The sequence below is a fragment of the Eimeria maxima genome, genomic scaffold, assembly GCF_000499605.1.
Source record: "Eimeria maxima Weybridge genomic scaffold, Emw_scaff389, whole genome shotgun sequence".
Classification (NCBI taxonomy): Eukaryota; Apicomplexa; class Conoidasida; order Eucoccidiorida; family Eimeriidae; genus Eimeria; species Eimeria maxima.
Genome location: NW_013563831.1, coordinates 1,375 through 15,000, shown reverse-complemented (window position 1 = coordinate 15,000; position 13,626 = coordinate 1,375). Strand labels below are relative to the sequence as shown.

General features: G+C 49.2%; 2 protein-coding genes across 2 annotated transcripts; both read right to left on the bottom strand.

Moving 5' to 3' along the window:
- Positions 1 to 1,883: 1,883 nt before the first annotated feature.
- Positions 1,884 to 8,113, bottom strand: EMWEY_00031170 (DEAD/DEAH box RNA helicase, putative; the record flags this gene model as incomplete). The annotated part of the gene is made up of 13 exons (XM_013478315.1): positions 1,884 to 1,919; positions 2,415 to 2,644; positions 2,760 to 3,056; positions 3,285 to 3,399; positions 3,670 to 3,931; positions 4,330 to 4,443; positions 4,681 to 4,790; positions 5,220 to 5,558; positions 5,970 to 6,047; positions 6,318 to 6,425; positions 7,075 to 7,151; positions 7,366 to 7,465; positions 7,682 to 8,113. 13 exons carry the CDS (start codon positions 8,111 to 8,113, stop codon positions 1,884 to 1,886), a joined length of 2,298 nt encoding a protein of 765 aa, XP_013333769.1.
- A 1,438-nt stretch (positions 8,114 to 9,551) lies between these two features.
- Positions 9,552 to 12,085, bottom strand: EMWEY_00031160 (hypothetical protein, conserved; the record flags this gene model as incomplete). The annotated part of the gene is made up of 3 exons (XM_013478314.1): positions 9,552 to 11,183; positions 11,506 to 11,911; positions 12,057 to 12,085. The coding sequence occupies 3 exons, from the start codon at positions 12,083 to 12,085 to the stop codon at positions 9,552 to 9,554; spliced, it is 2,067 nt and encodes a 688-aa protein (XP_013333768.1).
- Between the last annotated feature and the right edge of the window lie 1,541 nt (positions 12,086 to 13,626).

Here is a 13,626-nt window from a genome sequence, read left to right as displayed (position 1 = left end):
TTCTTCTCCTTCTATTACGCTGCAGCAGCAGCAGCAGCAGCAGCAGCAGCAACAGCAACGGCAGATGTTTGGAGGTTGCTATGAGCAAGCAGCACGTAAGCAGCCTTCTTACCGCCTTTGTACCTGCTGCTGCTGCTGCTGCTGCTGCTGCTGCTGCTGCTGCTGCTGCTGCTGCATCATCCGTTGCTGCTGCTGCTGCATTTGTATATTGCGTTGTTTGTATGTTCTCAGCTGGCCGTCGCCGCCGTCGTGGCAGCCAGAGCGCAGCAGCAGCAGCAGCAGCAGCAGCAGCGTCTGCAGCATCAACAGCAACAGGAGGAGGAGAGCAGCAGCAGCAGCAGCAGCAGCAGATAGAGTTAGATTTATCCCATGTAGAGGCCTGCAGCTGGGCATCTGTATACCTAAGGAAGACAGGGGAACCCTTATGTGGGGATCGGGAGACGACTGGGATCGGATCCCCGTCTCCCGATCCCCACTCGTCTCCCTTCTCCCTAAGTCTATTAGGAGGAGGAGAAGATAGCAACAATACACAACTTGTACCTGCTGCTCCTCTTCCTGCTCTTCCTCCTCCTGCTCCTGCTGCTGCTGCTGCTGATGCAGAGCCTGCTGCTGCTGTTGCTGCTGCTGATAATATAAGACAAAAGAGGGAGAAACAAACAAAACAGAAAAATAAATATTATAAAACAGCAACAGAGGATCTAGAGGCAGCAGCAGCAGAAGCTGCTGCTGCTGGTGCTGCTGCTGCTGCTGCTGCTGCTGTTGTTCCTAGTAATGTTGATGCGCCTTTCCCTACCGGGGGAGAACAACAGTATCCAAGAACACGGCGAGCAGCAGCAGCAGCAGCTGCTGCTGCTGCTGCAGCAGCAGCAGCAGCAACAAGAGCAGCAACAAGAGCAGCAGCACTTGCTGCTGCTAGGGTGTCTAGACGAGAAGAGTATCGTCTTAAATAATTTTTTTCTTTTTTCTTGTCTTTTTCTTTTAATTATAAATTTACCTTTTGCTGCTTGCTGCTGCTGCTGCTGCTGCTGCTGCTGCTGCTGGTGCTTATTATTATTATTATTATTATTATTTATAGCCGTTTATCTATATACCAAGCTATGAGTAAATAAACAAATATATGTTATATATGTGCACGCAGCTAGCTAGCTAGCTCTCTAGCTAGCTAGCTAGCTAGCTAATACGCCCTAAATGTGTCCTTCTGGCTGCTCCCTGCATGCAATCAGCGTAGCTAGCTAGCTAGCTAAGGCAATTGATTGGTTAGCTAGCCAAGAAAGTTAGCTAGCTACCTAGCTAGCTAGCTAGCTAGCTAAGAGGGGATATAAAAAGAAAAGATAAAACAGGAATTAGAGGAGGAGTCTCTTCCTTATGTACAACCAACCAAGAAACTGCCACCAACAGCAGCAACAGCAGCAGCTGCCGCAGCAGCAGCAGCTGCTGCTGCTGCCGCTGCTGCTCGTGATGCAGTTGCAGTTGCAACAGAGTCGGTGGCCGCCCTGCTGCTGCTGCATGCAGCAGCAACAAGCTAGTTCTGCAGAAACAGCAGCAGCTAGCTAGTGCTGAGGCAACAACAGCAGCAGTAAGCCATTGCTGGTGCTGCTGCTGCTGCTGCTGCTGCAGCAGCAGCAGCAGCAGCAAGAAGTACATTTTACCTGCGTTTATATTTCTTTTTAGATTTAAAACTGTTACGGCCAGGGATAACTCCCCTCCTCTTTTTCTTTGCTGCTGCTGCTGCTGCTGCTGCACCATCATCTGTCTTGAATCGTTTATTGCTGCTGCTGCTGCTGCTGCTGCTGTCTGCTGTTGCTCTCCTTCTCTTCTTCCGCTGCTGCTGCTGCTGCCGTCGGTTCCTTCCTCTAGACCCAGATATAGCATCTTCGTCTACGTCACGATCCATCCTTAGCCTCTGCGGCCTCGCGCTCCTGCAGCAGCAGCAACAGCAGCAGCAGCAACGGCAACAGCAGCAGCAGCAACAGCAGCAGCAGTAGTATGCATATATTAAGCCTAGTGCTGTTGCATTGAGTCCTTTACACAGCCATTAAAAATCCCCTCTGCAGCAACTGCTGCTCTACTGCTGCTGTGCACGCAGCAGCAGCAGCAGCAGGAGCAGCACAATCTGCTGTTGCTGGTCTTGCTGCTGTTGCTGTTGCTGTTGCTGCTGCTGCTGCTGCTATTAGTTGGTTATACTTACTTTTTTCTTGATCTTGCGGATAACTTTGCTACGCGATATTCTTTCATAAGCTGAGCAGCAAACAAAGACATGCTGCTGCTGCTGCTGCTGCTGCTGCTGCTGCTGCTGTTGCTGCCGCTGCTTCTGGTGCTTTGGGTGTTGCTGCTGTCTACGGTGCTGCTACTGTTACTGCAACTGCTGCTGCTGCCGCTGCTGCTGCTGCAGGGGGACAGTGAATTCCTCTTACCTCTTTTTGTTTAGGAGTTAACTGTGGCCTTTTCTTGTGTTGCTGCTGCTGCTGCTGCTTCTGCTGCTGCAGTTGCTGCTGCAGCTTAGCCTTTTGTTCCTTTGTTGTCTTAATCTCCTTAAATTTAACCTTAGCAGCAGCACGAGGTGTCTCCTCTTCCTCGTTGCTGCTGTTGCTGCTGTTGCTGCCGTCGCTGCCGTCATCCTCTGCTGTTACCCAATCAGGTAGCTCTGCAGCAAACACACAAACACACATGCGTTGTTGCTGCTGCTTCTGCTGCTGATGTTGCTGCTGCTCCTGCTGTTGCTGCTGTTGCTGTTGCTGCTGCTGCTGCTGCTGCTGTACCTTCATTGCTGTCCTCGTCTTCCTCATCTTCGTCTCCGCTGCTGCCTGATTCTGTTGTCTCTTCTTCTTCATCGTCATCTTCTTCCTCCTCTTCTTCCTCATCATCATCATCTTCTTCTTGCTGCTGCTTCTTATTCTTTTGCTTCTTTCCTGCTGCAGCATCCGTGCTGCTGCTGCTGCTGCTGCTGCTGCTGAGTAGAGACTTAGCCTCTGCCTCTGCCTTTGCTGCTTCTTGAATTCTCTTTTTGTCTTTTTTACTTTCAAACCATTCACGCTGAGGACGAGAATAAATTGCATCTAAGCAGCAGCAGCAGCAGCAGCAGCAGCAGCAGCAACAGCAGCAGCAGCAGCACAAGCACAAGCAGAAGGAGGAAGAGGAATGATTATATGCATGTCGTGTATTAGTAGAAGTTGTATAGTGTCTCTAGGTATTACCTTGTTAGGTACTGTTACTGCTGCTGCTTCTGCTGCTGCTGCTGCTGCTGTTGCTGCTGCTGTTGCTGCTGCTGCTGCAGGAATTCGTACCTGCATGCTGTTGTATATTATTAGCCTTAGCAATAAACATTTGTGCTAATCGCATCTCTCTTTCTAGTGTCTCCTCTTGCTTCTTCTTCTTTAATGCACCATCTAATGCCCGGACCTATAATGCATGCATGCATGCAGCAGCAGCAGCAGCAGCAGCATAAACATACAATTTGGTGCTGCTGCTGCTGCTACTGTTGCTGTTGCTGCTGTTGCTGCCACATGGTGCTGTCGCAAGAAGGAGTTGTTATAGCAAAGAGTTATAGGGAAAAGAGACAATAGGAAGGAAAAAAGGAGACAAAAAGGAGACAAAAAGGAGACACATAAAGGAGACAAAAAAAGAGACAAAAAAGAGACAAATAAAGGAGACACAAATTCTTTTCCTTACCTCCTTCCTTATAGCCTCAAGCTTAGCGCTATCAATCCTTCTCCTTAGGACCTGCTGTTGCTTCTGCTCCTGCTGCTGCTGCTGCTGCTTCTGCTGCTGCTGCTGCTGCTGCTGCTGCTGCTGCTGCTGCTGCTTATCCTTGTGCCCTATAGCAGCAAGGAGTCTCTTAACAGCAAGTCTCTCTGTTGTGTCTCTTACATAAAGAGTTGCTGCTATACCTACACGACCCATACGTGCTGTCCTGCCTACTGAATGTACATACCTATAAGGAGACAAAAAGGAGACAAAAAAAGGAGACACATATATATAATATAATAGGAGATACATTATACTATAAAAGGAGACAAAAAGAGGAACAAGGAGATATATAATATGTGCTGTCCTCCCTAATGAATGTATATATCTATAAAGAAAAAAAAGGAGACAAAAAGGAGACAACTAACAAAAGGAGACAGCAAAGGAGACAGCAAAGGAGACAGCAAGGGAGAGAGCAAAGGAGAGAGCAAGCAAAGGAGAAAATAAAAGGAGACAGCAAAGGAGACAATAAAAGGAGACAGCAAAGGAGACAATAAAAGGAGACAATAAAAGGAGACAGCAAAGGAGACAAAAAAAAAGGAGACAGCAAAGGAGAAAATAAAAGGAGACAGTGTATGTATATACCTCTCTATATCCTTAGGAGGTGTATAATTAATAACAAAGGAGACATCTTTTACATCTAAGCCACGACTAGCTAACTCGCTAGCTAATAGTACATCTGCTTCTCCTTCCTCGAACCTATAAGCAGCAGCAGCAGCAGCAGCAGCAACAGCAGCAGCAGCAAATGCAGCAAATGCAGCAAATGCAGCAAATGCAGCAAACGCAACAGCTACTGTTTCAGTCATTGCTGCAGCAGCAGCAGCAGCAACACCAGCAATACACCACCAGCACCACCAGTCCCACCCCACCCCCTCAACAGCAGCAGCAGCAGCAGCAGCAGCAGCAGCAGCAGCAGCAGCAGCAGCAGCAGTTTACTTTTTTAAGGAATCCATCCTCATTTGTTGGGTTAAGTCTCCATGTAATTCAGCACAAGAAATCCCCAACAAACAAAACAACAAATATACATCATGTGCCTCCTTCTTTGTCTGTATATACATGCACAATATATATTATTGCTGCCCCTTATTCTCTTGCTGCTGCTGCTGTTGGTGCTCCTGCTGCTCTTGATGCTGCTGTTCCTGCTGCTAAGGGGGATGGGCAAATAATAAACGGTTGGAGGGCATATAGCTAGCTAGCTAGCTAGCTAGCTAGTTAGCTAGCTAGTTAGCTAGCTAGTTAGCTAGCTAGTTAGCTAGCTAGTTAGCTAGCTAGTTATATGTATAGGTACGTATAAAGCTAGCTATGTGTATGTATATGTAGCTATATAACTAGGCTAGCTAGCTAGCTAACCACGAATCTAGCTAGGTAGCTAGCTAGGTAGCTAGCTAGCTAGATAGCTAGCTAGGTAGCTAGGTAGCTAGGTAGCTAGGTAGCTAGGTAGCTAGGTAGCTAGGTATATATGCATATATACTTACAGGAAAGAAGACAATAAGCCTATGAGTAAAAGAAGAACGAATAAGATAAATAAGAGAAGATAATCGATGTTCTTCCTCTTGTAGTTCAACAAATTGCTGCTGTAAATTCTCTGGTAATGATACACGATGCTGCTGCTGCTGCTGCTGCTGCTGCTGTCCCTTCTTCTTGCTGCTGCTACTGCTGCTGCTGCTGCTACTGCTGCTGCTGCGGGGCTCACAGGTAATATGTAAAGGAGACTGCAGAGCTAGTAAGGCTAAGGAGGAGACAGCTGAGGAGACAGTTGCAGAGAATAATAATGTCTGGTGTCCTCTATGGCAATAACGTAGTACCTGCAGTATCTGCATGCATTATATACACAACATAGCAGCAATATATTATATAAATAACTACCTATATAGATAAATATACGGATATATAATTGGATAACTAATTGGCTAACTAATTGGCTAGCTAATTGGCTACCTAATTGGCTAGCTAATTGGCTAGCTAATTGGCTAGCTAATTGGCTAGCTAATTGGCTAGTTAGATGGCTAGCTGGATAGGTAGCTAGCTACCTATGTGGCTATCCAACTAGCTAGCTACATAGCTAGCTAACCAGTTAACCAGCTACATAACTAGCTAATCAGCTAGCCAGCTACCCAGTTACCTAGCTAGCTACCTAGCTACGTAGCTAGATAGCCAGCTAGCTAGCTAGCTAGCTAGCTAGCTAGCTAGCTAGCTAGCTAGCTAGCTAGGTATTGGTGCCTTACCTGATCTCTGAATCCTAACTCTAATAGACGATCTGCCTCATCCAATACAATCACCTCCAATAACTCCAAATGAGTACTCTGCAGCAGCAGCAGCAGCAGCAGCAGCAGCAGCAGCAGCAGCAAGTGTAGCAGCAGCAGCAACAGCAGCAGCAGCAAGTGTAATAACAGCAGCAGGGATAACAGGAATGCGAGCAGAAAGGGAGACACCCAACAGCCTTTCTGCAGCAGCAGCAGCAACAACAGACTAAAATAACACAGGCAGCAGCATAGCAGCAGCAACAGCAGCAACAACAGCAGCAGCAGCACTTGCTGCAGCAGCAGCTGCTGCTGCTGCTGTAGTGTACGTACAGCTGAGTTAAGGAGTAGATCTATGATTCTTCCTGGTGTAGCAACAACAATGTCTGGTTGCTGCCGCAGTTCTGCTTCCTGCTGCTGTAAGGAGACACCTCCTACCGCCTAACAGCAGCAGCAGCAGCAGCAACAGCAGCAGCAGCAGCAACACGATTATTAAGACAAACGCATGCAGCAGCACCAACAGACTAAGCAGCAGCAGCAGCAACAGCAGCAACAGCAAAAGCAAACAGCAGCAAACACTACATCCGCTGCAGCAGCAACACCCCCATCACCAGCATCATCAGCAGCAGCAAACAGCAGCAGCAACAGCAGCAGCAGCAGCAGCAATACTAACAAGAGTAGAGGTAATAGGTGCATATATAGTTAGCTGCTGCAGCAGATTATAACACTGCAGCGCCAATTCTCTTGTAGGCAGCAGCAGCAAACCCTTAGACCCTCGTAAACCACCAACAGGACCATGGCTAGTCATCTGCATGCATGCATGCATGCATACATACATACACACAACGGATTGCTCCTGCTCCTGCTCCTCCTCCTCCTGCTGCTCCTGCTGCTGCTGATGGTGGCGGTGGTGGTGGTAGGGAAGGGGAGGTTGCAACGGATGGTGGGGTCCATAGAGGAAGTCCTACAGCTAGCTAGCTAAGCATGCAGCTAGCTAGCTAGCTGGCTAGCTATCTAGCCAGCTAGCTATCTAGCTAGCTAGCTGGCTAGCTAGGTAGCTAGCTGGCTAGCTAGATAGGGTTGTGTGTACCTTTCTTGCTTTAACTCCTGGGCTTTGGAGGAGACGCTCCAATAGAGGCAACAGAAATGCTGCTGTCTTACCAGACCCTGAATATAAACCCTAAACCCTAAACCCTAAACCCTAAACCTAAACCCTAAACCCTAAACCCTTTTTTCTTTTGTGTATAAAAAAGTTAGATGCTGCAGGAGACATCCATCCTATAAAGAGGAGATGCAGCTACCAACTAGCAGCTAGTGTAAAGTGTTTGGGTAAACCAAGGGTTTAGGGTTTAGGGTTTAGGGTTTAGGGTTTAGGGTTTACCAGTTTGTGCACTAACAAGAAGATCACGTCCTCTTAGTGCAGCAGGAATAGCAGCAGATTGAACAAAAGAAGGATGATGATAATTTAATGCATCTAATGCCTATCACATAAAACCCTAAACCCTAAACCCTAAACCCTAAACCCTAAACCCTAAAACCCTAAAACCCTAAACCTTAAACCCTAAGCCCTAAACAGCATATCCTAAGAGGGAAGACAATGGGGTCATGTTTGAATATGTGTAGTCTACGAGAAGGTCTACAGCAGCAGCAACAGCAACAGCAGCAGCAACAGCAGCAACAGCAGCAGCAGCACATACCTTTAGCAGAGGTCTGCTAAGATGTAGATCTGCCCATGTAGTCTCCATATCCAGCAGCACATTGTTGCTGCCTTCCTCGTCATCGTTGCTGCTCTTTTTCTGCTGCTGCTGCTGCTTCTGCTGCTGCTGCTGCTGTTGCTGCTGCTGCTGCTGCTGTTGCTGCTGCTGCTGCTGCTGTTTCTTAGAGGATTTGTCCTTACCTTCTTCATCAGAAGAAGAACCATCAAGATCTAAACAACCATCAGATAGATCTACATCCTCCTCCTCTCCTGCTGCTGCTGCTGCTGCTGCTGCATGCTGCTGCTGCTGCTGCTGCTGTTGGTCCTCTTCCTCTTCTCCAGCACTATCTGAAGGGGGGGCCCTCTTGGGGGCCCCTAGGGTATCGAGGGAGTGTGGGGCCCCCTTGCTGCTGCTTATCTTCTTCTTCCCCATTGTATATAATAATAATAAATAAAAATATAATAATTAAGCAGCAGCAGCAGCAACAGCAGCGGCTGCTGCTGCAGCAAAAAGTCCCTTTTTGCTGCTGCTGCTGCTGATCCCGTTGCTGCTGCTGCTGCTGCAGCAAGCAGACGGTCCTTCTACAGGCAGCAAGAAAATAAATACTATTTATTATTAATATAAATAAATATATTTATATTTATTTTTTATTTATTTATTTCTTATAACAAACAAACAGCAAAAAAAAACCCTTTTGCTGTAGCAGTAGACCCTCTGCGGGGAGCGGGGGCCCCCTGTAACAATCTGTGGGGCCCCCAGGGGGCCCCCTTAGGGGCCCCTTTTTCTATCTGTGGGGTCCCCAAGCCTTTTATTCTTATTCAGTGTCCTATACTTTAACCAAACCCTTAAAAAGGGTTTAGGGTTTAGGGGTGGGCCCATAAACCCTCAGACACCCCTCTAAACCCTCATTGGGGGCCCCCCAAACCCTGAAGGGTTTACGTAAACCCTCAGGGGGCCCCCCGAAACCCTACAGGGTTTAATTAAACCCTCGAGGGTTTCCCTTAAACCCTAGAGGGTCTCCCTAAACCCTCGAGGGTTTACGTAGCCCCTAAATGGTATGCCCAAACCCTAGAGGGTTTGCGTAAACCCTCGAGGGTTTATTGTTTATTGCACTATATAAGAAGAGAGCAGCAAGTTGCTGTCTGCTGCTGTCTCCTCTGTCTCCTGTTTGTATCGATATGCTGCTGTTGCTGCAGCAGCAGAAGCAGCAGCAGCAGCAGCAGCAGCTGGTGTCCCTATCTACATTTTGTCTACCCTAAGGGTGTAACTATCTCCTACTAACTGTCCCCTATTAACTGTCTCCTTTCTGTCCCCTTTTTTCTGTCTCCTCTTCCTGTCTCCTCTTCCTGTCTCCTCTTCCTGTCTCCTTTTATGTGTCTCCTTGCTGTGTCTCCTTTGTGTCTCCTTTGTGTCTCCTGCATAGAGCAGCTGTCTCCTTTACCTGCTGTCATAAACATTTGTCGGTTGCTGCTGCCCCCCGCAAATAATCGGCAGCAGCAGCAGCAGCAGCAGCAGCAGAGGAGACAAAAAGCAGCGCAGCTAATATCTATGCTGCTGCTGCTGCTGCGTCTGCCTTCTCGGTGCTGCTGCTGTGTCTCATGGCCAGCTGTTGTGTCATATGAAGCAGCAGCAGAAGCCGCAGATGCAGCAGCAGCAGCAGCAGCAGCAGTGGATGCTGCTGCTGCTGCTGTTGCTGCTGCTGTTGCTGCTGCACTTGGCTCCTTGAGGAAGGAGTGTGAAAAACAACAGCAGCGGCAGCTCTGCCGCTGCTGTTGCTGCAGCTGCTGCAGTTGCTGCTACTGCTACAGTTGCTGCAGCAGCAAAAGCTGCTGCTGCTGCTGCTGCTGTTGCAGGTACTGCAGCAGCAGCATTATTCTTTGTAGCAACTGGGTGCATGCTGCAGCAGCAAATCAGAGAAGCCTGGCTGCTGCTTGGCTATAGCCATACGCTGCAGGTAAGAACAAGGCTCAAGGCATGCAGCAGCAGCAGCAGCAGCAGCAGCAGCAGCAAATGTGTACGGTGGCCCCACAACACCTGATGGTGTTGTTGCTGCTGTTGATCCCTCAAGGGGACTACGCAGCTTAGGTAGGCCATATGCACTAACCATCTCCTGCTGCTGCTGCTGCTGCTGCTGTGCTGCAGCTGCTGCTGCTAACATATAATCTGTAGGTACACCATAAGGGAGGGGCCCCCAATAGGGGCCCCACTCCTCTGCAGCAGGAGCGCGGCAGTAAGCCAAATGATTGTCCCCATAGGCAATAGCATGCTGCTGCTGCAGTTGCTGCTGCAGTTGCTGCTGCTGCTGCTGCTGCTGCTCGTGGGCGTGCTGCTGTGCTGCAGTCTTGTACCCTCGGGTGTCTGCTGTGTCTACACCCGTATGCTCAGATCGAGCAGCGCATGCAAAGGGAATCCCTGCTGCTGCTTCCTGCTGGTGTTGCTGCTGCTGGTGTTGCTGCTGCTGGTGTTGCTGCTGCTGATGTTGCTGCTGCTGGTGTTGTTGCTGCTGCTGTTGCTGCTGGTGGTGGTTGTAGCCCGAGAAGCCTTGCTGCCCTCCTGGCCTACGACCTCCTCTCCTATGAGGTTCAGCAGCAACTCCCCCTGCTGCTGCTGCACCACCATCAGCAGCAGCAGCAGCACCTGCTGCTGCTGCTGCTGCTGCTGCTGCAGGTGACCCACCTTTACGTGTGAATGCAGCACCATCACCATCATACCGTTTGATGTTGTTGCCATCATTATCACGCCGCTGCTGCTGCAGTTGCTGCTGCTGCTGCTGCTGCTGCTGTGGCTGCTGCTGCTGCTGCTGCTGCTGCTGCGGAGAAGAGACAAGGAATCTATTGTCTGAGGGTCCCCTTAGCTTCTCTGCAGGTAAGACCCATGTGCTGCAGCTAACAGGCCCATCAGTACTCCATACTTCCGGTGCATGCGGCCTAGGCCTCTCCTGCTGCTGCTGCTGCTGATGCTGCTGATGCTGCTGCTGGTGTTTCGGTTGGTCCTTATGAGGGCCCCCATGGGGCCCCTCCCTCTTTGAATGCGAAGGCGGCGAATCGACTGCTGCAGCAGATGCAGCAGGAGTTGCATGCGAATCCCCTGGAGGCTGCTTCGCTTGCTGCTGCTGCTGCTGCTGCTGCTGCTGCTGTTCAACTTCAGCAGCAGCAGGTGTACGATGGACTTCTTCAGCATTGCCTGCAGCAGCAGCTGCTGCTGCAGTTGTTGCGGATGCTGCTGCACCATTTGTGGCACTCGTAGGTGCAGCTGCTGTTGCTGCTGCAGCAGAAGCTCCTGCTGCTGCTGCTGCTGCAGGCGGAGGCGGATTTTGCGTGTCGTTGTTGGTCTTCTCATTAGCAGCAGCAGGTGCAGCACGTGTTGCTGCTCCTGCTGCTCCTGCAGCAGCAGCATCTGCTGCTGCTGCTGCTGCATGCACGGGGCCCTCCGTATGGGGCCCCTCATGTTCTTGATTATTTCTTCTCCTCCATTCTTTGGGAGGGCGAGATACGCCAAAACCCTGCAAGCAGCAGCAGCAGCAGCAGCAGCAGCAGCAGCAAATGTACCAGCAGCAGCAGCAGCAAATGTACCAGCAGCAGCAGCAGCAAATGTACCGGCAGCAGCAGCAACATATTTAGCACCAGCAACACTACCATCAAAACAGGAAAACAACAGCATAAGAAGCAGCAGCAGCAGCAGCAGCAGCAGCAACTGTTGCTGCTGCTGCTGCTGCAGCTGCTGCTGAAGAAGAGCTAGTAGGTGCACCAATCTACTATCAATCCTACTCTATAAGAATGTGCTGCTGCTGCTGCTGCAGTTGCTGCTGCTGTATTCATGCTTACTCCTGCATTTCCTGCTGCAGCATTCATATGACGGAAAGGTCCATTGGTACCCTTGGGGGCCCCCCGGGGGCCCCCTGCCTGTGCGTCATCATCTGCTGCTGCCCTGTTATGGGGGCCCCTATTGAAGTAATTTTGTTTATTATTGTGTCTTTGCTGCTGATTGGGTACCATTGCTGCTGCTGCTGCTGCTGCTCCTCCTCCTCCTCCTGCACCTCCTCCTGCTCCTCCATTGAGGTGCATAGGGCCCCCCTGTGAGATGGGGGCCCCCCCTTTCGGGGGCCCCCTATACCCTTGACGGGGGCCCCTTCTTGTTGTTAATTCATCAGGGGAATGAGCAAAGGCACAAAGAGATCCTCGTTGGCATCTGCCTACTGCTGCATAACGACAAAGAGCAGACTTAGGGGCCCTGCAGCAGCAGCAGCAGCAGCACACGCAGCAGCAGCAGCAATAAGAAAAGGAGTAGCAGCAGTATGTAAAGAAGCGGGAAGTGCAGCAGCAAAAAGTGCAGCAGGAGGTGCAGCAGCAGCAGAAGCAGCAGCAGGAACACCTACCGAGGAGGGACGGGAGGAAGGGAAGACATCTCGGAAGCGGAGGTGTACAGACACCGCAGAAGCAACTGCAGCAGCAACAGCAGCAGCAGGAACTGCAGCAGCAGCAGAAGCAGCAGCAGCAGCAAAGACGTGCAGCTGCTGGTGGCAAGAAGTGTCTGTGTGCCAGAGACGAGGCGAAGGAAGAGACGGCAGAGGAGAGCCAAGAAAAGACAAAACCCTAAACCCTAAACCCTAAACCCTAAACCCTAGAGAGTGTTTTTGTCCTGTAGCAAAAGGGCCTCGTATAATATATAGGGGCCCTATAGGGGCCCTTTAGGGGCCCCTTACAGCAGCAGGTGCTGCTGTACCCTGCAGCAGCAGAGCAGCAGGGTGTCTGTTGTGTGTTGCTGCTGTATAAAGGATAAATAAGCAGCAAATATCTTTTTATCTCCTCTGTGCAGCAACAAGAGCAGCAAAAGGATAAAAAGAAAGGGGAAAGGGGCCCCTAAAAGGAATAAAAGATAAAAAGAAGAAAAGAAGAAAATAAAAAAGAATATAAAAGAAAAAAAAACAACAAAAGACATCAAGGGGGGCCCCCTGGGCCCTTTGACGACAACAAGGAGGGCCGGGCAAAGAAGAAGATGCAACAAGAGCGCAGCAGCAGCAGCAGCAGCAGCAGCTGTAGCTGTTGTAGCTGTAAGCAGCTGTAGCAGCAACAGGAACAGCAACAGCTGTATCAGCAGCAAAAAGCAACAGAAGCAGCAACAGCTGTAGCAGCAGCAGCAGCAGCAGCAACAGCAGCAGCAGCAGCAGCCCCATTCATAAACACATACAGATATAAATAAATTAAATAAATAAATATATTTATTTTTTATTTTAATTAAAAAAAAATATGAAAAAATATTTTTTCTTATTCTCTTATTCGCCGTTCAAGTGCTGCTGCCGCTGCTGCTGCTGCTGCTGCTGCTGCTGCTGCTTTTGCTGCTTTTTGCTTTCTGAGTAAAAGATAATTTTTTTATTTAATTAAATAAATTAAATTGTCTTTATTTAATTAATATTATTTAATTATTTTTATTTTATTTATTTAATTCTTTTTTATGCTTTTTATTCAGTGTATAGGCAGCTAGCTAGCTGCCTATACACCTGAGCGCAGCAGCTGAATAATATGCTAGCAGCAGCTGCTGCTGCCTTAGAAAAGAGACACTTTAATTAGAGCTGCTGCTGCTGCTGCTGCTGCTGCTATAAAAAGGAGACGCCTTAACTAGAGATGCTGCTGCTGCACTAGAGGAGAGACACTTTAATTAGCTGCTGCTGCTGCTGCTGCTGCTGTAGGAAGGAGACACTTCATTGAATTTGCTGCTGCTGCGCTGCTGCTGCTGTAGGAAGGAGACACTTCATTGAATTTGCTGCTGCTGCAGCAAAGTGTCTCCTTTATGTTGTGTCTTCTTAATAGAGGCTGCCTATACACCTGGGACCCCACACTACCTTGAGGTGTATAATTGTCTCCTTTTTTGTCTCCTTTTATTGCTTCCTAACAATGCTGTCTCCTTTATTAAGGTACAATTAAGTGTCTCCTTTTATGGAGACAGTT